The sequence below is a fragment of the Annulohypoxylon truncatum genome (assembly GCF_022578515.1).
Source record: "Annulohypoxylon truncatum strain CBS 140777 unplaced genomic scaffold F4807scaffold_1, whole genome shotgun sequence".
Lineage (NCBI taxonomy): Eukaryota > Fungi > Ascomycota > Sordariomycetes > Xylariales > Hypoxylaceae > Annulohypoxylon > Annulohypoxylon truncatum.
Genome location: NW_025953787.1, coordinates 266,978 through 293,771, shown reverse-complemented (window position 1 = coordinate 293,771; position 26,794 = coordinate 266,978). Strand labels below are relative to the sequence as shown.

Genomic DNA, 26,794 nt, shown 5'->3' with positions numbered 1-26,794 from the left:
TAGTTTCTACCTCTTACAGTCTTTATGACATCCCCATTGGACCGTGCTGGATTCGCAAGGTGTTCGGAGTACTATGGTACAGTTATGGAAATATGAATGGTTGGACCGAAGACCCGTACATATTAATAGGAGTATGGGTCTATTAGATGGTCTTGGTGTTTTAACTCTAGTTAGTACAGTGGTGTAGACTACATACTAGTAGGAATTCAATACGACAACTTATGATTATGAGAGCTTTACGGCTAGAGGTGCTTTTTTACATATTGTGATTTATTTATTTGATTATTTCGCTACCAAGACTGCGAACGAAGGTGTTCAAGGGATAGAGCGGTCCGCTGAATTCCATGTCATACCTGGTAGAAGTACACTAGGTAAGTTCGGACCTTAAGAAATAGAGGTTGTTTTACTGTGCTTGATTGAGGCTTACCAATAGTTGACGGCGATACACATTCCTTCTTCCGAGCAGGACTGCGAGACTTTGTGGTACCTGAGCTATTATGAGCATCTAGATAACGTCCAACTGATATCTGCGGAAGTTGATCTAGGTATCGGGACTCACCACATAGCTGGTAGGTAGAACATATCGCCTGGATTAAGCGTGACTCTGAGAGGTCGTGCTAGATGCGAATACTTAGTAGTCCTTATAGTCGGGTTATCCGGGTCCCATGTAGCAAAAGGGATATTTTCCTCCTCGTCCTCCATTTGCAAGTGAAGATCGTTAAGACCGTTTTCTCCTCGGACATAGGAGGCGGAACGCAGTTCCCGTTCATTGACACACGGCTGACATAGCGCCGGTAGCAGGACAAAATGCTTACGCCCGGTAATCTGTACATATATGTTCTCATAGTTATCGCGGTGCATCGCCGTTATGGATTTGGAACATCCTATCCACATATTGATGGCGTCCGGGTCTTCCTGAAGCGCGATACGAGCAAACGGAATGGATGGCGGAACCTGCGAGTAGAGAAGAGAATACTCGTTCCGCAAGTTATCGTTCTGCGTCTGCGCGTACCTTACCTCCCCGCGACTCTCGGGCAAAGAGTGCTCGGCTTTCTCCTGCGTCGTCAGATAATCGAGAAACTCCCCGAAATCCTGCTCCTCCTCGTGCGGTTTGGCGAAAATTAAGTCGGGTTCTCCATCCACGATGGTGGGAGCGTCAGCGTTCCCGAATGGTGTCACGGCAACGTTTACACGATGACCGGCCAGAGACTCGCGCAGGTAAGCAGCGTTCCAGCGCTGTGTAGCCGGCCAGTCGGCGGCGCCTCCACGCACGACGAAAGGTGTGTTCCTTGCCACATACCGCATGAACTCTAGCGGACTCGGCTCTTCGTCTAACTCCTCGACGGTGCTAGGATTTAGCGCATTGAAGCTCGTGATCAGCTCCGTGATGAGATCTTCGTTCAGATCATCCATCTTCCCAGATATCTAGTTGTATCCCGCAACCTAAGCACTGTCGTCGCAGGGGTTCCTAATGGAGGTAACGGGGAATCGGTGACGGTAATTTGGGGTCAGTCATGCGTCCCGTCGACGGTATGAAAAATGATATGATGGGAGGATGCGAGCAAAAAGTTGTAATACGCGGGTACTGCATCAACCAATTCAGCCCTACAGCCTTTTTTCGGATCTAGCGTTGGTAAATGGGACGATTTTCCAGATATTTAGAGTTTAGCATATCCGGAAATCTGGGTTAGGTAGATCTAATTACAAAGCCCTTGCCTAATCTACCCACGGCGCACCAATTATCTTACGCCAATGGAAGGCATCGCGAGAAAAATGAGCTGATTCTGACTTGACGAACCCCGCCTTCCTTATTGTTGGTCATGATTATGATGGAGTTTGTTCCTTTTAAGGTAGCAATATAAGCGGTCAGTTCTTGCTCCTTATGGGTCGATTACAAAAGTGATAGAAATCCTAAATATATAAAAAGTCCCGGCGGTTCCCCAGACCCCAGATATGACATTTCCTCTATCTAGATATATTTCCCACGATATTCGATGTTTGTCGATCTCGATAAAATGATTCCTACCCTGTTTGCGATGTAATTTGATGACCGAGGCACACTGGGCACACCGATGTCAGAACCTAATAAGTGCACAACTAACACAACTAACAGCTAACAGCTAACAGTTCACAGCCAACAGCTAACAAGCCATTAGCCGACGGTTTACATATTATCAATATGTAATCGTTTTCTTCAGCCACTAACGATGTATCCGGACCAATTCGACCGTTCTGATTATACATATGTAGTCTAACCCAATTTCGTCGAGAGGCTTGAACCTAACCGTTCGCCCGACATTGCGATGTGTTGTCAAGTCCGAGACACTTCGACACTTTGGCGGTATGAAAGATGAGAAAATGACGGAAATGACCAAGACGACCAGGTACGATCTCGATATAGAAAGGGGCAGAAGGGGCATGAGCAGCTCTGCCCAATAGCTGTGAGGGGTAAGGGTGAGGGGGAGTACGACGTATCCCATGGATCTCTGTAGAATCGGAGCTGGAGGGGCTTGAAGGGCTAGAGCGACGCCTAATGGAAAGCTAGCAGGGAAGGGGAACTTCCCCGGTTGTCCGCGCAAGTCCCGCCTAATCCGCCCCGCCGGCGCAGTTACCTACCCAAGTCCCCAGGGCTAACTTTGGTCCCAACTTTGGTCCCAACTTGGCATTTACGATGGAGTTTTCCAAGTCGCAAAAAGTCTAGGAAACCCGGAAGCTACTCTTTCCTAGATCTCAAAGGAAAAGTGCCGAGTGCAAGTTTATCTTTAGCACGGTCAGCTGAACATCGGAAACCTCTCGAATCGCATCCGGCACCCATGAAATTGCATATTGATCCAACCTTTTATCATCTCTCACATCGCACTTGCCCGATTACGCATACGCTATTAGGTACAAACCAATTTGTATGGCTCCAGCTACCTGGGATACTTAACTCGGCCAAGTCAAGTGCGAGACAGTAGGAAACAACTCTAAACACGGCGGCGCCGCTCTAGTCCTCTTCCAGCACAATTTTAATATTCTATTGGCGTCTTCGCTAACTCAATTCCCTTCTTTTTTTTCTCATGAAGTACGAGAAGTCGACAATAGCGCCCGCCTCCATGTCCGATCTCTCCTCTTTCGCCCTAATTCTCACCTTCTGCAACGAATACCCACCAGCCTCGGCCTCTTCCACTCGATCTCAAGATTACTACACTATATAGATTTCGTCACGACTATGTCTCATCCGCTTGATAAATAAAACCCAGACTACCTATTTACCTACGTACTTACATATACGCCATCTATGTCTGATCTAGTCGGATTACATACTCTTCGCATGTGATACGTGGTGAGGAGAATGCGCCCCTCCTTTGACCTCACGAAAGGCCACCTGCCTCCCTTCCGTCTGGCGCGCCGTGTTATCCTGGGCAGCTCGCAAGCTGGTGTTTGCCCGCTACGTATGTGAAGGATGATCTGGTATCTTCTCTATCCTTTCAGAGGGTATGTTCTGCTTCTCTCCGCCTATCTGTTATTTTGCGGCTCAATTGACAGAAAACAATGCTAGAACTACCGAAGGTCCTGTGCTAGAGGAATCGCATCCGTTACGTATCGCCTTCGCGCGGTACGGACGGTACGCCGCTAGCCATGTCGTGACAACCTTGCTGGTCTCCGTCGCTGTCGCTACCGTCCTTATTTATCCCTTCCCTTTCCTCTATACCACCGACTTTACCAGTGGCGCGTCTATCCTCCCCGAACATGCCTGGACCGACACCTTACCTCTTGTCGACAAGAACAGAGTCGAACCTGACGTTATTATGCGCTCGATATGGGTTCATGGCAATTATTTCCAGGCTCTAAATAGGAACGTACTGCTAAGTGCGCTGGACCTCCAGGACAAACTGCTTGGCCCTACAGTTAATTTTAACCCACGGCGTTATATCGCTGGCGAAATCGATACTACCAATGCTACGAATACGGACCTCACACTCGACCAGCGCGATGTCCTTCATGTTGCCAACGGTTTAACGAACCAGTCTTGGTTCTTCCAGTCCCCACTTCAATATTGGTCGTGTTCCCCGGAGGCCATAGAACAGGATGATGATATTATTGCTACGGCAAACGAGAGAAAGACGCAGTCGACATCTGTCAATGTGACCCTAAGGCATTCGACTGTGTTTAGCGGGAAACGCTTCCAGGATCGCCGGCTCGTCGCTGCTGATGCCCTTGTCATCACCCTTGTCCATCATCGAGACTCTCCGGTTGGACGTCAATGGCAGGAGAAAGTCCAAGCTCTCAAACAAAACACGGATGATAATTGGGACATATTTAATTATTCTCCGAACGGAAAAACCAGCGAAATGTATGAGTTTCAGTTTCGTCCTATGTCGTCTCAGGATGTCTTTCTTTTAGGGCTAGCCTATATTCTCGTCCTCATTTACTTCTTGACCAGTCTGTCTAAGTTACGGGCCGTCAAGTCGAAGGTGGGATTGATGGTTACCGTCATAGCTCAGATTGTCCTCGCCATATTTTCAAGCTTTACTATATGTGCCATTTTTAAGATCGATCTGTCGAGGATTCCCCGCTTAGGATACCCGGTCGTTATCTTTTCTATGAGCTTGGAGAATATCTTCCGTCTCATAAATGCTGTCATTCTCACTCCATCCGAACACAACACAAGTAAGCGGATTGGCTACGCATTCGGTGAGACAGGCTACGTTGCTCTCACCAGCGTCACTCAAAATCTCGTCATCTTATATTTCCTGTCGAAGCTCGTATCGCCTGGTGTCTCGGCATTTTGCACCTTCACGGCGATTGCGTTAATATTTGACTTCTTTTACCTATCAACCTTCTTCCTATCCGTACTTAGTGTCGATGTTCGACGTACCGAGCTTAGCGATGCACTCGCAAAAGCTTCGATCCGATCTCATCGGTCTGCCTCCGACCCTCAGTCGCGGCAAACGTGGTTAGATGCGATGCCACAGGGGAGGATCGCCATGTCAACACGCATTGCCGGAACCATTGTGATGGTCGGCTTCGTTCTCATCTCTCAGTGGCACTTTTTCGAGAATGAAAGTGTCATAAGAGCACTGACTCGGATTCTCCGCATCTCTCCGAAATACAAGAATCTTTCGCTGTCTTCATCTCTGAGCGAAGTTCATCAAGGCAGAAGTCCAGCATCGTGGTTAGGCCTTCAGGATCATGAGACGGCCCGGGAACTTATTCACGTTATCAAGCCTGATGCCCATAGCTATATCGCAAGGGTCTTCTATCCCACAATTTTCGTTCTCAAGGGATCAGACCGGAGCCTTTCAGCAAGCGAGCCATGGTTTCCGCCAGCCGTTTACGATTTCCTTCGCCATCAATCATCCCCTTTCATTGTAACTATGATAGTCATTGCGGCTGCAGTTCGCCTACTGATGAACTACCTACTGTGGGATGAATTAGCAGATTCTGCGAGGATTGATGGTGCTGATAATGATCCTCTCCTTTCGGTAAAAACCCTAAGCAGAGGCCATACTTTGGACGTCGCCTTACTCACAGCCTCCTCTGATGGTCACCTGGTGTCTATCGGGCTAGACCGAGTTATCCGAGTATGGGATATCAAAGCTGGCGGCGAGAGCTACGTGTTGGGCGACAGTGCCAACCTGTTTAATATCCCGTTTCCTATTTTGGCCGTGTGTATTGACGACGACTCTCACTGGCTAGCACTCTTAACCTCGGGCAAAGTTCTGCTGTGGCATCTCGTCGATTTTCGGTGGGGTCCTATGCTCGAGGTAGAGCCGGATCGACATAAGCCCGAAGCCTTTTTCTTCGTTCCCGATGATTCTGCAACCGTTCCTTCTTTGGTAGTTATTCGGCGAGATGGCTCTCTCACGGAACTGAAGATAGATCAAGTACGACCCGATAGCACTATGCTTACCAAAGGGAGTTCGATTGTCTCCGTTAGCTCTCTTGCGGAAAAAGGTGAGTAACTTTCATATTACTTATATGATAGGATCAGTGTCACTGACAATTGAAGGGTATCCTGCTCAAGTTATAGCTTCTACTCGCGAAGGTCAAGTGCGCATTGCTACCCAAGATGGCACTCAATGGTCCTCTAGTATAGTGAACGAAGGCAGTTCGACCGAGCGTGAGCTTGTCTCAATCCAATCCTTACCAGAGTTGGATTTCTTCCTCGTCATCCGATTTCAGACCGTGGACCTGGTAGATTCCCAGACGCTCAGAGCGATCTATACTTTCAACACGGACCCTATTCAACCGAGAAGCGTGAAATGCTTTCACTCGAGACCACGAAGGATGCGATGTGGCTCTGTTGCCTTATGGAGCTTCACGATAGCATATAACCATGCTTACACCCGAGACCTGATGGTACACACCTATAGTCCACAGAATGAGGGAGAGTCGCTGTGCTTTTGTGAACCAGCATCACCGACGAGAAAGACGTGCTGCCCATGGCAAAGAGCCAAGGTATCGAAACGGACTATCAAAAATCCCGGAGTCTGGGACGCTTTGCCCTGTGGGATCATCGTGGGTGTCCGAAAGAAAACATCAGAGAAGGCTCGAGCGGATGGCCACGATGATCCTCCGCATCTCCAACAGCTCAGTAACCTTAGACGTCGTCATCAACCATCTCAACCTACGAATGGCCATATTGCCCCAGATAATAACTGGCAAGTATGGATGTTCTCCCACTTCGGTAAAAAGGAGACATGGGAGACGCTCCCGTTATGTTCGAAGGTTGAGGATGACGGACACCTCTTCGTCAACAGTCTCGGACCGATGGCGAGGATCGGCCGTGCGAGTTTGGCCATTGGACTTAGTAATGTCATCAAGGTCATCGTGGTCGGCAATGAGCGATTCGAGACTGGAGACAGAGCTCAACCTGAAGACGGGATGCCCGCGCTGGGAAATCGTCGGCGTAAGGGGCCCTCGACTCTTCGCGCGAAGCATGTTTCACACTGCCCTCATTGTTGATATACGAGGGATTGAACGAAAATTATGGGTTTGATTTCTTCCAAGGACTCATTTACGATATGGGAAACGGACTATCAGGTTCGGACGAGATACGATTTGCATTACGGATATATAGGTTCAAGCGATCTGACTGGTTCGAGGTCTGCTACATGGTTGACATATACAACGGCACAACAACCCAGGGCTTTAAAGGTTAGCGGCGTTTGTCCTATCAACTTTTACTTCTCTCCTCTTTTACTTCAGCGAAATTTTACGACCAAGGGACATTCTACTAGAAACGGTAAGGGGGAAATGGGCTGGTTTATAACGGCGTGATCTTTCTGGGTTCAACAAAAAATATGGGTGGTTTCAATAATATAAGAATTTCAAATGAACGGAGAGGCGTAGGGACACCGGTTTCTCGGAACGGGGACGGCTGGTCTGGTTTGGCTGGTATGATTCGATAGAACGGCAACGGGGAAAGGGCCGAGGCGGGCTTCAGTGAGCATGTGGTTGGCTGGGCGATAGGCTGGGCTAGAGCTTAGAGCTCTCTTCTCTCCTCCGATTAAATGGAATGAATTGAAAAAAGATGTTGTTACTTGAGTTGTGTGGCTTAGGGTGGGTGATTAGTGACTGTTTACTGTGATTTGCTTCAGGGCTTGGGTGAGGAGGTGTACAAGGTAGGTGTTTATCATGTTGGGGAGTTAGAATTGATCCTTCATATTGTGTCCATATTCTAGAGTTTGGAAGCGAAGGTCTATACAGACCTATTCTGAAAGAATGGAAACTATCATGAAGTCAGGTTCTACTGCCCTTTAACAACATGTACGTGGCTTCATTAGCCTGCGTGTTCACTTAATGCCCGATTAACTTTAACATATAATACGAGGTAGTTGCAAGAACACCGTGATTTCATTTTTGCTCTTGCCAATCATGCGGTCAAGAGTACCTATCTATTAAAGCAAAATAGGTTACTTCTGAAATGGTCAACCACCTCGAACCAGACCCGACCCAAGTGACGAGTGCCTGTTCACCCGGAGGGGAGACGCAAAGGCGAAGAAGAAGGAAAAACAAAAACGAAAGGAAATCTGCCGTATTCCATCCCTGACCGTGTACCTGTATCATTCTAAGTCGATCTATCGAACTCCATTGCGATAAAAGAGACGAAAGGAGATCCGGCCATCATCCGTCTATGCCCGTGCCATGCCCATGCCATTTCCCGGGGTATCGTTTTCCATAACCGTAGTGCGAAAGAGAATAGGAAAAAAGACGCAAGGAAATAAGGAAATGCGAAATCTGTGACACGATGGTGCCTTTAATCAGATCCTCCATCCTCTGTCGCCTCTTCATCCTCATCATCAGACTGCTCGAAGCCGTAGAACGAAGCAGACTCCTCCTTGTCCATGATAGGCGCCTTGTCGAGCTTAGCCTTGAGCACCTCGGGGTCGACGGCGCGGCCAGTAGCATTGGCGAAGTCAGCGGCGAGGTGAAGCCACTTATTTCCCCGCTGGCGCGCCTCGAGGGTTGCGAGAGCCTTGCAGTCCCACTCATCGAAGAATTGATCCGCGTTAAGCTTCTTGAGCTCCGGATGCTCGCGGAAGTAACTGGCGATCAGAGCGCTCTTCGGGTGCTTCGTGAGCCAGGATGTCTTCTTCTTGTGCTGGCGGAGGATCATCTTGGCGCGCTCGATCGAGTCCGGGGACGGAGCGCGGAGTGGGCTGGGAGACTTGCGAGCGCTTGAGAGACTGTCGAGGTACGAATCCAGACCTTGGGGTTTTGTTAGTAAGGGTATGGGTTTTTTTTTTAAAAAAAAAAGATAGAATTGGAATGGGATGGATGGTACTTACCCTCGGCAGGGTCGCCGTTGGGAGACAAGCGAGCAAGCCAGCTCTTCTGGCCGCGGCTGCCCTTGGCCAGGATGTCTGCGCGGCTGCGGCCGCCGGTGGCGTAGCGTTCGTCCAGCTTCGCCTTGGCCTTCTCGAATTCATCGGCCTTGGCCGCGATTTCCTCAAGAAGCGCCGGGTAGCGGCGCATCTTGAGGAAATAGAGCTCCCCCAAGGTGTCGGTCGGAATACCTCCGTCCTCCTGGGCGAGGGAGGTTAGGTACTGGAAGCGTTCCTTCGCTTCCTCCTCCGGACGCTGGAGGACGTTGGAGACCATGCTCCAGCTGTAATTGGTTTTCATATTAGCATGTGTACTTTTGGGAAGAGGAGAGGCATGTGTTTTACTTGTTAAGGCCCTGTTGTGGGTAATAGTGGATATTGAGTAGCAATTCCCTACATAGGATATATGTAGGGAAAGTGGTGGGAAACAGATGAAGGTAGAAGAAGTAGGATAGGAAAGGTGATGAAAGGAAAAAAAATTAGATGGAACTTACCTCCAGTCCTTGGTCTTCATAAGGCACAGAACGCCATCGGAATCGTCGTTCCACTCGCTGGTGTCACTCATGGCGATGTAGTAACCCTTCACCATAGAAAAGGTGATCGAGTCAATGTCCTCCTTGGGGGCAAGTTTACCCACGTGCGAACGTTCTATGTAAATGTTATCTTCCGATGTATCGTTCGTATACACAGTGCTCGACACCTGAGCCCTGGCAGCTGCGGACGCATCACGGCGAATATCGTGACGCATCGTGATAAACCGAATAAGAAACGTCAAGTTAAGTGATTGTAGTGCGAAATAATTGATTCAAGTGAGTTGAGTAAGAGGATAAAGCTTTAGTGACGAAAAGCGTTGGTGTGATTTGAATAATTTACTGAGATAAACGATTGTCGACAAGAAGGTTGTTGATGTTTGAGGGTAAGTAGAAAAGAAAGTGAACGGAGCGGGGGGAGTGGGAGATAAGTGTTGGAAGTTGGTTGGTGCACAGCTGCCAAAAATTGTACGGACGGTACGTACCTAGCTTTGACAGAGTGATTGTGGGAAAAAAGAATCAGGTAGATTTGTTCAGAAGATTGGTGTTGAAAAAGGTGGAAGAATGAGTGGTGGTGCGGAAGATGATTTTATGTTGCTCGGGAAGTGAACGGGGCAGGTGGTTAGGAGGGTCGGGGACGAGGACCGGACGAGGACTGGGACGAACACCAGGTACCTAGTCAGGTACTTATATTCACCTATACCCTATGTATACATCATTCTATAATCCAAACATATGTACCCTTTACTTGCATTGACCTTTAGCCCCTTTATATTCCTCTTCACAGCTTACTACTCCTTAACCTAGGCCTCCATTTGGCATAGGGATGTTCCTCTGACCCAGGTACCAGCTGGTCAACAGCACCTGTATGTAGCAACCCAGGATGAACTTGATCAAGGCTAGTGATACCACACATCTGCATCGTAACTTTCAACTCGTCCGTAAGTACTTTGGTGGTATATCAGTCAGCATTCCTACTTTTTTCTCATCTTGCCATCGCATATCATAACTCATGGGGATGTACTCACTATCGACGAAATGTTCGATCCCTTCCTTTCCATAATTCAGGGAATATAAAAATCCTCGACCAATACCTACCGCCTTAGCACCCAAACATAAGGCCTTGAAAATATCGGTCCCCCTGGTGATACCACCATCGATAAACACCTCCATCCTTTCGAAAACTTGCGGACAGCACTTCTGTAATTCCAACAACACTAATATCGTCGCAGGCACCGTATCCAAGCTCCTACCGCCGTGATTTGTGATATATATCGCCTCAACACCAACCTCCATGGCCTTGACTGCATCCATCGACGTCTGGATGCCCTTCAACACGATAGGCAAACCGGGGGCATGTTTCCGCAGCCAAGCCACATCATCCCAAGTCAGCGAAGCGTCGATATAATTGCCCATCAGCCTTCCCAATGCTCCTCCCTTTTTATCATTCTTAGCCTGCGCTCCGGACATAGGCGCCCTTATACTCTCGTCGGATTTAACGCGTTCGTCCGCCTCCCTCTTTCCGATAACCGGTGCGTCGATCGTCAAGAATATAGCTTTAACACCGCGTTCTCGCACCATCTTCAGCAGCGCCTCCGATTTTGACCGGTTCTTATCGACGTATAACTGGAAAAACACCGGAACCACACCTGCTTCGCCATCACCCTCCTTAGCCATTATCTGCCCTTCCTCCTCGACAGCGTCCATAACCTCGGGGAGCGGGAAAGAGCAACTCGTCGACACACACTGCGGAACGCCCACGCGCTGACACCCCCTCCCTATCTCGCGCTCGCCCTCGGGGTGGAAGATCCGGCCCATCGACGTCGGGGCGCAGAATACCGGCGCCTTGATACGATGCCCTAACATCGTCGTACTCAGATCCACATCCGCCACGTCCCGCAGCACGCGCGGGCGGAGCATGATCTCGTCGTACACCGACCCGTTCCGGTCCTTGGTCAGGCAATCCGTCGCCGCCGACGAGGCGAAAGCCCACGCCTTCGCGGTGAAGCTCGCCTCGGCCGCGACCTCGAAGTCGCGCGCGTTGACGATGCTTTCTAGCGGCGGTTTAGCATCCGGCGTCTTCTGCGCCGGCGGGCCCTTGGCCTGCGGCGGCGGTTTGGCCCATTCTTCCGTCACCGTGGCCTTGTCTAGCATGCCTATGCGACTCGATGCCGGCAGCGAAGTTTTGATTAGGGATGGCGAGTGGACCTCGGAGTAGGCGGTTGTTGCGTCGCGACCTGCGTGCTGGAGGAGTACTGACACGCCTCCCGGGTGCTCTTCTGCGAAGGCGCTGAGGTCGTAGACTACGTTGTCGACGACGAGCCAGAGGTCGTCGAGGGAACGGTGCTGGGATATCTCGTCCACGCTGACCAGCTTTTCGGCTTCCCTGTCGCCCATGTTCACGTAGCGACCTGACTCCTGCCTAGCGTTGGGGGGTTTTATTCATAGGTACTTCTTGTTCAAACCCCTGGAATAGCCGACCTATGCCTCTTATTAGAGTCTTATATTACAGAGGTTTGATCTTTAGGAGCACTTACTAATTATATACGTATACCCTACATGTCACCTTTCGAGGTCGGCTGAATGAAAATACCGAAACTTGGAGAAGATGGGCGCCTTCCCCACACACCTACCCGATCCCGCGGCGATCCGGCTAGTCCGGTCCGGGGTGCGCGTTTCCCCGCGTTAGGGCATCTCACGATGTCTCGCCGCGGGATGCACAACTACGATAAGTTGCCTACGCTTCCAAACGTCTATATGTATACAATCTCCATTAGTAAATAATACCTAATGATTGGTTGGTCGCTAATCATGTTAGTTTAGCGTTACTGACGCATTAGTGCTATAGGTCTAAAGAGCTCGAAGGAATGGAGTGTTTACTATATATGTTCCATACACCAGATAGCCGACACACATTTCAACCTCGGAAAAAGCATCGGAGGATGTCAAATCCTGATCCATATTATCAATACTGGAGCCTCATATCTCAAAGAGTTTCAATTCGTCTTTCCCTGAACTATATCTCGACCGGGAAAATGGTGTATTACAGCGTGCCGCGTATAGTTCGCGTGATTCCGTCAAGATAGACATACCTAGCGCGGAAAAACAGTTTTATATATCATCACGATGCCTCCTTGCACTTCCCGATAATAAACACCATATTAATCCAATCACCCCTCTCTCCCTACCCGGGACCCGCAATTTTAGAAAAAGCGCAATAGGTATCATATGCAAGACGCGCCCGCCGAGACGCCAGAATCCGCGGGTAAGAGAAACGCCGCCGCCACCCTATATATATGTACAGAGAAAGTTCGTATGTTTTATTGGAGAAACATTATCTCGCTCTACGAGCTTCATCGCTCGCGATGTAATCGTCACAATGCCGTTGGCTAGCAACGCGTAATTCACGTACCCGGGTACGGACGGTAAGTCTGGAAGTGAGGAGGAGGAGGCGGGCTGAACTGGGAATATTCTGATTGTGGGGGCGGCGTTGGGTTAGATATCCACGTGTACGTTGCTGGGTCGTCAGCGGGATTTAACCCATCTCCGGGCGTAATAGGCGATACTATATCGTCGTCATTCGGCTTAGGTGACACGGGAATAAACGTGGTCGTTGGTCTTCCTTGCGGGTGCATATCCCTAGGCATGGTAGAAACAGGATCATAGCTCGCTGGTGGCGGTTGTGGGTAACCTGTAACATGTTGGGTCGAGTCTGTTTGAATCATTTGCGGAGGTAGTTCTCCATAAAAGTCGGAATGGTATTGCGGCTCGGGTATGCCTCCGGGGTACACGCTAGAGATTCGGTAATCCCGGCCCGGATACGGGGGCGAGCCTTCCATCCCTTTCCCTTCCACCCCGTCGTCCCTTCTCCTCCTACAGTACCGGAACAAGAAGAAAATGGCAGCGATGATCAGCGTGAGTCCGGCAACACCGCCGATGACGCCGCCCGCAATAGCTCCGGTTCTCGATTTACTGCTACTATCTCCCGATGCAACTGGCGTGGCTGATGATGATGCGCTGCTACTTGGAAACACCGTAACGGTTACCGGAGCGGTCGCGTCACTGCCTGTAGATTCAGCAGTGGTACTAGCATCGCTCGTCGGTGACCAGCCCGACGGTGGGCTAGTTGCAATCGTACTAGATCCTGCGTCCTCGCCACATGCCAAAAAGCTAACCCCGTACAAATTCTCGAAGAAATTCGCATTGTACAAGTAGGTCACACAACGAGGCTTCGCCGTATTATTGCTTTCCGCGACTTAGTTGAAGGAACCACGAGGAGTCTTGGATAGTCAGTCTTGAACTTACCAGATAAGAGTCTTAGGGTCGGATGAATACGATGCTGATATACTCGATTCAATGCACGTCGTTGGTACTCTGCAATCGCGGCGGTTCGCCTCGCCACAGCATCCTGCGACGCTTGCGAACTGGTTTTCATAACAATACTCTCCACCGCCGCAAGTAATCGCCGAGTCTACGAAGAGTTAAAGAGCTTCTCACAAATAGGCCGGGCAAAGTACGTAATCTAAAATAGTCACCTACCATTAACATTGCTAACTGGATAGCCGCACGTAGCAGCGGACGTGATAGTAGTAGTTTGTTGGCGCCGCCGAAGTTCGAGGTCGAACGGCTTGGCCCCCGGGGGCGCAGTCGGTTGCGGCGGAACCCATCCTACAGGATCTTTTCCGGCGGCGGCAGCAGCACCAGCACCAACGGTAGCAGTGTGCCTGGCCGGACCCCAATTCCCAGCGTCGCGACGGCCCCCGGACCAGAACAGCAAGCTGGCATCAACAAGAGCGATCGCGTAACCCAAGGTGGCCAGCCTGAGGGCGGATGTCATGTTGGGTGACGGGGCGCGACAATTGACACCATTCGAAGGATGAATAAAAATGTAAGCAAAAGAAAGGAAATAAAAAAAAGGCAAGTAGGAATTAAAAAATCCGAAAAGGGGGGGGCCAGTAGGCCGTAAATGGGAGGGGAGGGGGGTGCGGACGAGCCGCTTTTAACCTGCGAGACTCGTGTGCTGCGGCGAACACCCTTTCTTTTCTTTCTTTTTTTCTTACCTGCCGGGACCGGCTATGAAAACTACCCAGTGAGGCTTCAGCTGAGACGAGATCCCCACCTCTGTAGTATGGCTGATGAGACCCTGGGATTACTGGATGAGACCTGGGGGGGGTGACTCGTGCGACGTCAGATTGGGGCGGAGCTCTCACCACCGGTACCATACAGAAGCAATGTAAGCAGAGCCCATACATACCTCATACATAATCACTCATGTATGTAGGTGTTGCTAGGTAATATTGATGACCAACCGCGTGAACTGGTTCGATTCACCCGAACGAACGCACCAATCGGCCAGCCGTTGGAGTTTCTGGAGTTTTTGGGAACTTTGGGAAAAGATTGGGACGGGATGCTCCCGCAGATGAAAACGCCGCAGCTTACCTATCACTATCAGCTTTGGGTAATGTGCGGAAGTACAGGAAATGGCTACCTTTCAGCAACCCCTTTCTGTTTCGTGCGTCATTTGTCTCATCATTTATAACACTACCTAGCTGATGACCGGTGCCGGATTATCTGATTATGAGCATCGTATGTAGCTAACCCGCGGGGCAGAGACAGAGAAGGAAGCACAGGATGATGGGATGATCTGGCCCTAGTTACATCTTTAGCGGCGTTGAACCCAGACTTTGCCAGAGCAGGAAGCCGTTCAGCCGGGGAGGTATTTTGCGGCTAGATCCAAGATCAGGCCAGAATTCTAGCCGTGTTGTACCACATAATAACCACTTGCCACTTCATTGATGCAACCAGGCGACGCACGTATTTGGTGGAGGTGTGCAATATGATATGTATATTGCCATACTCCATGTTACGCCACGAATGTATGGTATAATAGCTGACTGGGGATACAAAGGGGAAAAAAGAATTCAGCATTCTCTGTGTGCGGTGTCTTCAACCCCGCAAAGGCGAAGGATTGAAAAAGGCACGATCTACCGAAAATCTTTCCTTGGAGCTGTTGTCTGAAATAAATTTAGTCATTTGTGATGGATCGGGGCCGAAATGTGTAATGGTGTCAGCTTTGACAGCTGGTATCCGTCGCTGACGGGTGAGTGGTGATCTCTCTCCTATTCGGGCAGGTCCTCGGCCCGGCGGGCCACGGCGGGCCACGGCGTCTGCTATATTAGATCGACCGCCATCCTTCCTCAAATAACTTCCCAGCGAGCTTTACGAATGTTCATTAAATGTCATAATCTGTATTATTCTGAATATTTATACAAGCAGCGAATGTTTACGCCATCATCATCTATCCTTAAGAGAAAATCCGAATAAAGCTCTTTCAAATCATTGAGGGGATCAGCATAGAAAGGAGTATGCAGTCAGCTTTGACCGCTAATTCCAACCTGTTTCATCATTACCTAGCACGTACAAGGGTATAAAAGGGCCTAATCGCTTGATAGTTTGTTTGACAGAGCGAGTGCGAACTTGACAAGCGATTTGAGGATTCGAGCCAAGCATATCTTTGGTGGGAAATGGATACCAACCTTAGCTCGGTAGGGTTAGGTAGGTGAACGACAGGAATCTAGTGAGTTAAGTTATGAAGCCGTTTATGAACTCTTAAAATAGAGGATTAGTCTAAATATCAATGACCCCTCGTCATCAAGAATTTTGCTCCGGTGCCCAGTAAGCCATTTTATATCTACCAGATCCACTTATGGATCATCTTGGCGATAAATAACTAACTGGAGTTGCTTCCACACAGCGGCCATCTTCGTTCATTCAGTTAGCAGATATTGAGATTTTACATGTGAATTGACAATTCCCACGACGAGGAACTTCATATCTCTCTATTTTGGACATGTCCGGAAATGACTGATCCAATGGGTATCCAATACTCAATACCCCTAAAAAGAACTCCAGCCCATACCTCACTTGCCCCTTTCTACCTCAGTCCCTCGCATCAAGGTACGATATGTAATCAAACATGTAGGTATACCCTGGGCTTACAAAGGGATCTTGTGTCAAAAGTGGTCTCCCAGCAAAATCCTTATCAGAAATTTCCTATCGTCATAGACAATTTCAAAGCCTGGTCTAGCTTCCCACCAACAGTTCATACAGTTCCCGCAATGACTTCGAAATGTATTAGCAATCTTTCTTGCTGAAACTACTATGCCCATTATCTGAAATGTCCACGAATCAAGGTTCTTCAGTTAAGCCAAGATGATATTGTCAGAAGCCTCCTCGATGAGAGCTGGTAGCCAGAGGTCTCGCCAGGGTTAGCTAGTAGCCCAGAAGGATCAGGAGTCGGTTTGTACGAGACCGCCCTGTTGGTAGTTAGTTCTTTGGCTGTAGACAAACGGAGATCTACGTAGGTATGTATACCGCATCCCCTGGCAGGGAGTAGTCAGAGCTCTTTGCGCAACAACGTCGTTATTCCTTAACCTTTTAATCCCGCCTCGTGACAGATATACTAGTTTGGATAACTTTCAAACCTTGGCAGTATCGTAAGATTTTCGATATTTTTGAAACTTCCATTGCTCTTCAGACTCTTTGAAATCTCTCCACCACTTGGTGTTCGCCTTCCGAGGTAAGAGCCCCCAATCGGCCAAGGACTCCTCCTCCACTCCGTTGCACCCAAGACGTATGTAAGCCCACTTTCTCTTATCCGGGCAGAAAGGATAATTCTCGACCCGTTTGGCCGAGATATGTTCGGTGATGTAGTACTCGTTGGAGCCGATGCCCTTTGCAGTGGCCCACGTACTCAGGACGAGAAGAGCAATTGCGTATATTTGGTTCAGAAATGTGGCTTGGCCTAAAGAAAGAACATGGACGCCGAAGACGAACCAGCCTAATGCTCTTGTGTAAGAGTACAAACGCGGCTGGAGAATGGTAAGACGCTTCGTAAAGCCTTCAAGGACAAGCCCCCGGGGAGCGTACATTGTCACCATCCTGCCATCAGCCAGTGAGATTAGCAACTTGACTTTCTCACTGCCGCCTTGGATACCACTTCGTTCATAGCAGGCGTCGAGGACAGCTTTATCTAAGGCGTCCACGTTCTCTTGGACTAAGCAACAACGTACGACAACAGAGACTATCATCGATATCGTGTTAGCCAAGCCCCACCAATCACCCATCGCTACGACAAGGACCAAGCTCCCACCAATGGTGAGAAATCCGATGAGGGCCGCAAGTAGGGCGTCCCACGCCTTCCCACAGCCAGATTTGCTCTCCTGAGACTTCCCAGGAGCAACTGACCACTCAAAAACGGTAGTGCTCATCTTCAAGTTCTGGGATTTCAACCAGCGGGTAAGCCAGGCAGAAAGGCCTGGAGTTCTGATGGCATCGGAGACATTGTAGAGATGAAATCCCGAGGTCATAGTCGTGAACTGATTGTCCGCTATGAGATGTGCTCCTAGCAAGGGTAGATACTTGGCGTATCGACTCTGTACCAAACGTCCGACACTTCTGTTGACTTCTTCAGCGCCTATCAAGGTCACTAGCCCGAGGGCATCGATGCGGAAAGGTGCCCAGTTGGACAAGTAGGAAAGCGGCATCTTGGATTCTGTGTAATAAGGAAGAATCATTAACAATGCCGACTTAAATGGTAACGTATGTTAAAAGGTAGAAAGTAAAAAGGGGGGATGGAGTAGCTGGTTGCGGGTAGGGTGGACCGTAATTGCAAGTGACAGGTCTACATATTTCTCTAAAACTTACGTGCCATCGTTGGTTATACGAAATCATCCAAAATTTTCGCCACTAGATTCAATAGCGTTTAGAAGCTCGAGTTCACGAATTCAGTCAAGCGTCGATCTACAGAGATGGAACAATGTCAACGTTTATGAGCTCGCGCCTCCAGGGCTCTCAAGGTTACTTGCGGGGCTCTCTTGGAGGTGCACATCGACGGATAGAATGCGGTTCGCTCGCTGTGTATACTGCCACTTTGAATCGCTGGCATTGCATCCTGCATTCTGAATCAACAGAAAACGGCGAGGCAACAGAGGGGCTCGATTGTGTGCAGATTCATTGCCCGGTTCAAGCAAGTGTTGCTATTACTCGGAGTGCCAGAGGCGAATAGGGGAGCAGAAGTAATGCATGATGACAACTCACAGCCAGCGAAGACGACATCTTCTGACTGCCGAGAGGCTGTATTTAACTTGGAGGGTTGTGTAGTACTGCAGAAATCAACACTTTCAATAACCTTGGGAGTTAATCGAAGCAAGTACATACAGCTCATCTATTATACTTGTCGTATTAGATAATGGCGGCTTTGCTTAGGTACTCGAGAAATCGGTTACATGGTTAGGAAGAGTAGGCCTTCATATAAAGACGCGAACGCGCTTTTATCAATAGGTATGCTTTGTTTCCAGTTCTTCGCTTTTTATAAAATATTATATAAGCCATCTATTCCTACCTACCTACATGCTAATAAAAATGCTTGTAAATAGTGAGACCGTAATAAGAATCTTTACTCGAATGTTACCTACTTAGGTAAGTATTTCGTACGTAAATAATTTTGTCAATTTTACTTATCTGGGGCAAGTCTTGATTCAAATTCGAATACTGCTCGACTTGTTGTAAGCGCTGGCAGAAATAAAATACCTCAAGATATTCAGAGTATTCTGTATGTATGCCTCGCCATCGACCGGAGGCAGAACATGGGCGATTAGGCGGCATGATGGCCAATTTGATTGGTTTAGCTTAGTAGACCATACCTCAATCCTTGCTAAGGTTACCTTTGAGGCGTAAATGGCCATGTTCACCGAAATGTTAGCTACATCTTTAGCCTTCATAATTTCAGATCTATGCCTGGTCCGTTGAAGTGCATCTGTAAGCAATACTACCTATCTATACACTCCTTGTAAGATGTAATAGCCAAACAGTCACCGACAGCGAGTGGAAAACTGAGTCAAGGGACCTCGAAACCATGCCGCTCAGCGCAGCGCAGCCTGCTTCTCATGTAACCCACCATGTGAGAGATCGTTCTCATTGGGGGAGTTCCGCTATGGAAATGCTTCAACGAGGCTGCGCCGGAGTACCACCAGACAGATAGGCACGTCGGCTCAGTAGGGAAACGGATGTCCTCTGGAAATTATGCGCCACAAAATGATGCGGGCAGCTCCAAACTCCTGTCAGTCGATGGAGTGACAATTGTCCGCGATCCCCGTTCGAATGTTCGTTTGTGGTGGAAAAGTTGCAAGACGAACCTACCATCCTTGGTCCGACGAATCATTGACTGTGGACCTAGACGCGATACTTTGAAGTCTAACATCCTCAAGATGCCCTCCTCCAGCAAAAACAAACGCAAGAGAAAGGACGAGCGACGACCGGCCCAGGTTAAGAAGCCTCGACTAGATGATGGCACCTCACATGAATTGCACGCGACTTTACAAGCAGAGAGGAGTCTCCAACGGTTTCGTGCTTTCGTTCACACAAAAATGAAACATTCTGATACATTCGTCTACATGCCCTTCAAGGAGAATTTCGGCGAAGATATTCGGGTCTTGATCATTGAGCCAGGCACAGGAGACGACCCAATTTGTTGCAAACTGGTTCCAAGCACTATGACTAACATTCCGTTCACGGCGCTTTCTTACTTCTGGGGCGAAGGTGAGCCCATCCACGAGATCTACGTTACAAACTACAAGACGGCCGATGAAAAGGTCGAACAGCTTTCGCGCGAAGAGGACTTAATTATTTTCATGCGGAAAAACAAGCGGTGGGAGGGTCCCAGCGGCAAAATATATGTCCGATCGAACCTTTTTGCCGCCCTTCAAAGGTTCCGACATAGAAAAAAAGAAATGACAATGTGGATAGATGCCTTGTGCATCGATCAGAACGACGACGACGAGCGCTCGGCGCAAGTCAAAAAGATGCACGAGCTGTATCTCCACGCCAAGAACGTATGCGTCTGGCTAGGAGATGGGACGGGCGAAGACGCGCCCGATCCCAAGCATTGCTTTCAATTCCTGCAGAAGATGCTGGACCTGAAGAACTTGGAACGCCTGTTCAGCAGAAGCTCAGAAGCTAGCTCCGATCTCGTCGAAGACGCCGACAATATCGTGAGCCTTATGCGTAATAAATGGTTCAGCCGGCGGTGGGTCCTCCAAGAGCTCGCACTCGCTCGGAATGCTGAAGTGGTGTACGGAGAATACAGGATGCTTTGGTCAGACTTTGCGGACGCCATCGCAATTTTCATCAAGAATCAAGATAAAATCAATCCCCTTTTATCGAAGAGATATATGGAAAATGCTGACTACTTGGCGGATGTAGCCGCCGTTGACGGTGTGAAGAACTTAGGCGCCAACGCACTTGTAGACTTCACGAATAATCTTTTTCGACGGAGTGAGAATGGGGATATACAGCAGCGTATGATGACGTTGGAAGTCCTTGTCTCAAGTTTGTTGGCATTCGAAGCAACCAACCCGCGGGATACGATATATGCTGTCTTGTCGTTGGCCAAAGATACCCATAGCGAGAATAAGAGATACCTCGACCTTGACGAAAAGCCTTCACCGGACTACAAGAGAAAAAGTTTGCTTGATGTATATGGGGATTTCATCGACTATTGCATCTCTAAATCGCTGTCCTTGGATATACTCTTACGCCACTGGGCTCCTACTTTGGAAGAAGAAAGGCGCAACAATTTGTTTTCCCATAGCGCAATACCCTCTGCACCCGGTGAGATTCGCGACGCGCAGGAAGAGTTGCCATCATGGATCCCGTTGATTCAGAAGTCATCATACGGAACTCCTGCTCAGAGAATCCACGGCCGGTCCAATGGAGATAGTTTTGTTGGGGTATCACATCGTACCGGCCATAGGAATTACAGCGCAACATCAGACCTTAAGCCAGAGTATAGATTTGGCTTCAAGCCACAAGATGCATCGTCTGGGACCACCTTGAAAAGGGTTTTTGATGGTCATCTATTCATCAAGGGTCTTCGCATTGGGACAGTTAAGGAGTTCGCCCAACGAGCGTCTCACGCAATGATCTTTAGGGAGGCCTTCCAAATAGCGGGTTTCGATCTTAAACGATGGAATGGACACAAAGAATGGGCACTAGGAGTTCCGCGTGTTCCAGAAGGGTTCTGGCGCACGATAGTCGCTGACCGAGGCCCAAACGGATTAAATCCACCAAGCTGGTATCCTCGTGCCTGCATGGATTGTTTGAACCATTTAAGACCCGGTGGTGATCTCAGCACAAAAGACGTTATTGCCTTGCCAAATGCTTCTAGGATAGTCAGGGACTTCTTAGGACGCGTTAAGGACGTCATTTGGGAAAGGAAGTTTGCGCGAGTAAAACTCGGAGGGCCGAAAAGGGATACATATGGGTTAGTGCCTGCTGAGACTCGAGAAGGGGACTTGATCTGTGTTCTCCTTGGCGCTAGCGTGCCGGTCGTTCTGCGTAAGCAAAAAAAGGATGGCAAACAGCAGTTCATTATGGTGGGTGAATGCTTCATCTATGGCATGATGGAAGGGGAAGCCGTGTCTGGCAAGTCATGGAAGTCCAAGGCTAAGTATTTTGAGTTGGTGTGACGGACTGAAGTTACTCTATCTTGACTTAGTATCCTTCTTTGCATCGTTACGGTGTAGTCTCGAGCCTCGATAAGCACCAGTAATACATCCATAGACATTTCTTTGAAGAGATCGTGTGCTCTATCCATTTCCTGCATTCTGACTGCTCTCCTTGCTACTGGATCAGGTGCATAAGTCTGAGTAGGGCACATGGCCCAAGGGGGCTGTTTTTCACCAGTCTTAGTCAGCGACAAAAATGGAATATCAGTCAATGAAGGAGGGTTACAGTGCATCCTGAGGGCCGAGACATGCTACCGGCTGATCCGCCACTATTAGCCCAGGCTGCACTAAAGTTCGCCCGTATCTTACCGGGTACTGTGTTTTCATTAACTAAAGTGCAAGTATTTCCATACAACATCTATGTATCTTATTGTTGGTTATTGTTGGTATGACAGGGTAATGCATTACAGGTTATTGGAACTAAAGGTTGACTAGCACGGGTGGCTGATGCCCTGTGGCTAGTGGCTTGTCAGTTAGGACTAATGTGGCTCCCAATACTTATCCGTTCTTACATGGAAGTCTACTTTGTAGGTAATATATACTTAAGAAAGTTGCAAAGTTACTTTATAAATTACCTGCATTTTTGTAAATCAAAGCGCAGTACGATAATACGTGGGTTGCACTGCCGCCCATGACATATTTGAAGGTCCAATTAAAGGCCACTCTTGTCTTATCTACGTATTCAGTCAAACACATGAGCCTCAATGTACAAAATACCGAGGTTCTCCTCGCCTGGCTCACAGCCTGACGCTCTCAGTCTCAGGCGCCCCCGAAAGCCCAGTAGGTTGACTGATTAGCTACTTCGCCCCTAACACATTGATTTTTATATAAAGAATGAGATCTACGCTCCCAGGGTATTATACTGCTGTCATCATCAAGACCTCCAAGTCGAATAGTTTTGTATTTGGCAATGTCGTGTGCCTCCAGTAAAAGCTCGCCAACTCGGGGAACCAGCCCATACAAAAGCAAGCTGAGATCAAACTCAAAACAAAACCGAGATATCCGTGCTTCGAAGTTGCAAATTAAACTAGAAACCACGCAGAGAGATATTTTCGACTGGTACGAATTGAATGAATACAAAAATGACGCCGGGGCGATCTTCTCCCCGGAGTGGCAAGGTCGGCTGATCGAATGGGGCAAAGAGTTCGACAGCAACAGCATGTCTGGTATATGCGATGATATCAAATCGTATGAGAAGAATCCTGAGGAGCTAGAGCTTGGACGCCTTTTTCAAGCACATCCAGTTGCAGCCTTTTCGCTCTGGCATGTCCTACAATCCTGTTACGAACTCGACAGGATTATCTGCGGCACAACAATGCAGAATCGATCCGATATAGCCGAGTGGCAGAAGCGGCGCCCTTTCCAGTATTTTCTATCTCAGGACATCGCACGCTGCTGGCAAAAGAACCTGACTGACTTATTATCCGAGTCCGAGGCGGAGAGCTGTACCGACGAGTTCCAGAGAGAGAAGCTAGCCAAACGCCTACAGCGCATTGCTCAGGCCATCCATGCTCTCAAGGAAGCCATTGAGACTCTCACTTCTGTATTTGAAGGAAGAAGAAAAGAGCTGGCCAACGCATTTTGGATGTTAAAGGTAGTGAAGGAAAACGTTGATAAAAGATGGCCGCAAATGGCAGGTACGCAAGAGGAAGATCGGGGTTAATAACGGGGTGCCGCGCATCGACTAGCAAAATGGGCAAGAGATGCAAAATGATCCGAAGATTAGCCTATGTATTATAAATGAATAAGATTAGTATTGCTGAAGAACTCTTTAATTACATCATATGACTTATCATCATAACTAATCATCTTTTAATTGAGTGTAATATGTAAATAAAAGAGTATCTACCTATTGTATTATACTTGGGATATATATGTAAACCCACTTGTTCGGATGTACCTTGGCTAGAGCGGGCGCAGCCCGCGTTACGCAAACTACCTATAGACTAGTCTAAGCTCGCCGAGATACCCCGTGAACCCGGGTAAAAAATGGATAAGCCGACGGCTGTGGAACATCAACGATCAAGTCCACAAAGCCCGGTCCCCACAGAGTCAACGTCGGATACGGCCACCATCTGCCAGCAATGCCGGACCACCAACTTCGAACACGCGCTGAACCACATCGAGGCGAACCGCGAAGAGCCACTCGACCCGTGTCCCGTGACCATCGCCGAGAGAACCGGCCTGGACGCGGCGTGTCCGCTGTGCGGCCTATTCGCGCGCCTGCTCCTGCCAAACACGTACGCCTCGTCGCTACCGCCGGGCAGCCAGGAGCGGTGGCGTCTCCGCGCCTTCAACCTGCGCAACTGGCTCCTCGAGTCCAAGACCCGGATGCTGTACAGCCCGGCCACGGCCGCCGTCCTGTACGCCGGCGAGCGCGAGCGCGATTGGCTGCCGTATGTGAATTCCGAGGAGGTCGAGCGCACGGGGTTTCTGGTCTGCGCGAGGACGCGCGATTTGGAGGCAGCGGTTGGGAGTGGGGCCGGGGAGGAGGAGGGGGGATACCCGCTGTCGCGGTTCGTTGGGGCTGAGTATGAGCCTGAGATGGTTCGCTCGTGGCTTAATTTGACGGAGGCGAAGGGTGATAGCGCGGAGCAAAGTGAGAGTGAGAGTGAGAGCGAAGACGAGGACGAAATTGAGGGCGAGGAGGAAGATGAGGATGATATCCTTGAGGCTGCGCATAAATGTGGCGATGAGATAGAGAACTATGAGCGGGTCCAACGTCCATTCCACGGGGTGCAAGTTGTGACCGGCATGAAAGTAATTGACTGCGAAACGCATATGATTGTCAGTAAGTCACCAGATATGCAATATGTGGCATTGAGTTACGTCTGGGCGCTAGCATTACAGGATACCGTGGAGTTAGGAAGGGAAGGCGAGCCAGAGTATAAGACTCGACTTCCCCGATCCATACCTCGCGTAGTGCGCGACGCCATGACAGTCGTCACACAATCGGGATATCGATACCTCTGGGTCGACGCCTACTGCATCGATCAGTCGAACCCAACCGAGGTAGCGGACCAGGTGTCCAAGATGGACCTCATCTACGGGTCGGCAGCCTTCACCATCGTCGCGGCCAGCTCCAGGGGGAACCTGCCCGGGGTCGGCGGCTCGCCGAGGACGCCGCAGACGATCCTTAAACTGGGGCCCCTGACAATATTCACGACGCCCCCGCCGGTCGACCGCAAGATCACGGCGTCGACCTGGTTCACCCGCGGGTGGTGCTTCCAGGAATCCCTGCTCTCGCCGCGGCGCCTGTACTTCGCCGACCACGAGGCGCTGTTCGCGGCCGACGGGCTGCACGCGTGCGACTCGTTCCCCGTACACCACCCCGAAGTCGCCGTGCAGCTCGACGACAGCTTCCCCGAGAACCCGTCGCTGACCCCGGCGTCCTGGGACCGGCGACTGCGGCGGGCGCGCACGAAACGACAGCATAGCCTCGCTGACCCGCGCGGCCGCTTCTGGGTCGAGCTCGGCCTGTTCCTCGGCCTCGTCGAGGTGTACACCGGCAAGCAGTTCACCATGTCCTCGGACTCGATCAACGGGTTCCGCGGCGCCATGCGCATCCTCGTCGAGGCCGACGCTAATTTCGCTACGCTGCAGGGCGTGCCCGTATTTGTACCACGTGTCCGTAGCTTGATCGGAACGGACTACGGCTCGGAACCCCTGCGGCGCTTCCAAAAGAAGGCTTTTGTGGTGTCTCTCGGTTGGTGTCATAAGAAGGACGACACGGTGTCCAGACGCGAGGAATTCCCCTCGTGGACGTGGGCAGGGTGGCGGGGCAGCGCGAGGTGGGACGGCAAGCCCGGGCCTGCCGTGAGCGGCGCTCGGTTGCAGCCGCTCGGATTCGATGTCATTGCCGTCCAGGGGACGCGGGGAACACTGCTCCCCTGGGCAAAGGCGCTTTCGTTTTTTACCGATTGCCTCGACGAGGATGCTCGGCTCCTTTTGGGGGAAGCCGTTGGCATACCCGTTGGGAACGTTCTCTTTCGACGCCAAGGGAAACCGACAGATGCGCTTCGCCAAGATGACAAATGGGCCGTGAGATGGGACATGGATTTTACCACAGACGGACCGCTGGATCCCGCTTCCCAGAACCTGGAGTTGGAGATCGAGAGATTTCTTGCTTCCGGCCAATGGGGGCTTATTCTCTTAAGCTACGAGTATACGGTTCGCATGGGGAGAAAGGAGGATCGTGGAAGTGCCCTCGTGGTGTGCTGGGATAGAGATGAGAGAGAGCAGATTGTGGTTGAGGAACGTGAATTCCGGAAGTGTTATAGGATCGGGTCGGCGACTATCTGGAGGGGCAATGATTTAGGGTCTGCTGCTAAAGACATCTTAGACACCTACCCAAGGATTTCCTTTGGGTTAGGATAGTACCTATGTAACATCAGGTGTTAATTTGGCGAGGTCAATGTTTTAGTCAGACTCTATCGCTATCTATGGAGCAGTTCTCTGGGGTAGGTAGTCGTCGTTTAGTAAACTACGTTTTAGACGATATGGTTGATATCAGCGTACCTATCCGTTATGCCCATACTAATGCCGTTTATACCAGGTATGTATATGTCGAATAGGAGGTTGGCATAGGAGCTATCGTTGCGTCGGTTCTGTCATAGTCTGATACATGGCCTGGATGGTTCGAGGGAAGTGAGGCATTGTTTTTTTCGACTCCATCACTTCATGTCTCCTTCTCTCCCACGGCCAGCAACAACAAACCGACGTTGTGGACAAGAATGCAAAAAGAAAGCGCTGAGAAAGTAAAATAAGATAAAATGCTGGTAAAGTCCCGCCCACACCCTCCCAAAAATAACGATTTTATGCAAAATTCCAAACGCTGCTTTTCTATACAAAAGAATCTAACTCATACCTAACCAAAGAACAAAAA

General features: G+C 49.6%; 9 protein-coding genes across 9 annotated transcripts; 4 read left to right on the top strand and 5 right to left on the bottom strand.

Annotated features, from left to right (window-relative positions):
• Positions 1-72: 72 nt before the first annotated feature.
• F4807DRAFT_2897 (putative pla2g4b) lies at positions 73-1,646 on the bottom strand. Its single transcript, XM_047994791.1, has 4 exons — positions 560-1,646; positions 428-487; positions 261-353; positions 73-151 (listed from the first exon to the last, which is right to left on the bottom strand). Exons 1-3 carry the CDS (start codon positions 1,411-1,413, stop codon positions 275-277), a joined length of 993 nt encoding a protein of 330 aa, XP_047859112.1. The 5' UTR covers positions 1,414-1,646; the 3' UTR covers positions 73-151; positions 261-274.
• A 1,799-nt stretch (positions 1,647-3,445) lies between these two features.
• F4807DRAFT_449231 (sterol-sensing domain of SREBP cleavage-activation-domain-containing protein) lies at positions 3,446-6,951 on the top strand (the record flags this gene model as incomplete). The annotated part of the gene is made up of 3 exons (XM_047999999.1): positions 3,446-3,477; positions 3,542-5,940; positions 5,996-6,951. 3 exons carry the CDS (start codon positions 3,446-3,448, stop codon positions 6,949-6,951), a joined length of 3,387 nt encoding a protein of 1,128 aa, XP_047859111.1.
• An 883-nt stretch (positions 6,952-7,834) lies between these two features.
• F4807DRAFT_403903 (uncharacterized protein) lies at positions 7,835-9,531 on the bottom strand. Its single transcript, XM_047996055.1, has 3 exons — positions 9,308-9,531; positions 8,778-9,097; positions 7,835-8,697 (listed from the first exon to the last, which is right to left on the bottom strand). The coding sequence occupies exons 1-3, from the start codon at positions 9,400-9,402 to the stop codon at positions 8,246-8,248; spliced, it is 867 nt and encodes a 288-aa protein (XP_047859110.1). The 5' UTR covers positions 9,403-9,531; the 3' UTR covers positions 7,835-8,245.
• Positions 9,532-10,190: 659 nt separating this feature from the next.
• On the bottom strand, positions 10,191-12,201 carry F4807DRAFT_2739 (FMN-dependent dehydrogenase-domain-containing protein). Its single transcript, XM_047994603.1, has 2 exons — positions 11,881-12,201; positions 10,191-11,824 (listed from the first exon to the last, which is right to left on the bottom strand). Exon 2 carries the CDS (start codon positions 11,738-11,740, stop codon positions 10,274-10,276), a length of 1,467 nt encoding a protein of 488 aa, XP_047859109.1. The 5' UTR covers positions 11,741-11,824; positions 11,881-12,201; the 3' UTR covers positions 10,191-10,273.
• A 387-nt stretch (positions 12,202-12,588) lies between these two features.
• F4807DRAFT_2808 (uncharacterized protein) lies at positions 12,589-14,588 on the bottom strand. Its single transcript, XM_047994686.1, has 3 exons — positions 13,883-14,588; positions 13,649-13,814; positions 12,589-13,588 (listed from the first exon to the last, which is right to left on the bottom strand). The coding sequence occupies exons 1-3, from the start codon at positions 14,178-14,180 to the stop codon at positions 12,748-12,750; spliced, it is 1,305 nt and encodes a 434-aa protein (XP_047859108.1). The 5' UTR covers positions 14,181-14,588; the 3' UTR covers positions 12,589-12,747.
• Positions 14,589-16,821: 2,233 nt separating this feature from the next.
• Positions 16,822-17,906, bottom strand: F4807DRAFT_466182 (uncharacterized protein; the record flags this gene model as incomplete). The annotated part of the gene is made up of 1 exon (XM_048002354.1): positions 16,822-17,906. The coding sequence occupies exon 1, from the start codon at positions 17,887-17,889 to the stop codon at positions 16,822-16,824; it is 1,068 nt and encodes a 355-aa protein (XP_047859107.1). The 5' UTR covers positions 17,890-17,906.
• A 1,220-nt stretch (positions 17,907-19,126) lies between these two features.
• F4807DRAFT_403848 (heterokaryon incompatibility protein-domain-containing protein) lies at positions 19,127-22,222 on the top strand. Its single transcript, XM_047996054.1, has one exon. It carries the CDS (start codon positions 19,411-19,413, stop codon positions 21,868-21,870), a length of 2,460 nt encoding a protein of 819 aa, XP_047859106.1. The 5' UTR covers positions 19,127-19,410; the 3' UTR covers positions 21,871-22,222.
• A 249-nt stretch (positions 22,223-22,471) lies between these two features.
• On the top strand, positions 22,472-23,696 carry F4807DRAFT_403846 (uncharacterized protein). Its single transcript, XM_047996053.1, has one exon. It carries the CDS (start codon positions 22,820-22,822, stop codon positions 23,570-23,572), a length of 753 nt encoding a protein of 250 aa, XP_047859105.1. The 5' UTR covers positions 22,472-22,819; the 3' UTR covers positions 23,573-23,696.
• Positions 23,697-23,784: 88 nt separating this feature from the next.
• F4807DRAFT_2645 (heterokaryon incompatibility protein-domain-containing protein) lies at positions 23,785-26,418 on the top strand. Its single transcript, XM_047994513.1, has one exon. It carries the CDS (start codon positions 23,899-23,901, stop codon positions 26,284-26,286), a length of 2,388 nt encoding a protein of 795 aa, XP_047859104.1. The 5' UTR covers positions 23,785-23,898; the 3' UTR covers positions 26,287-26,418.
• Positions 26,419-26,794: the final 376 nt, after the last annotated feature.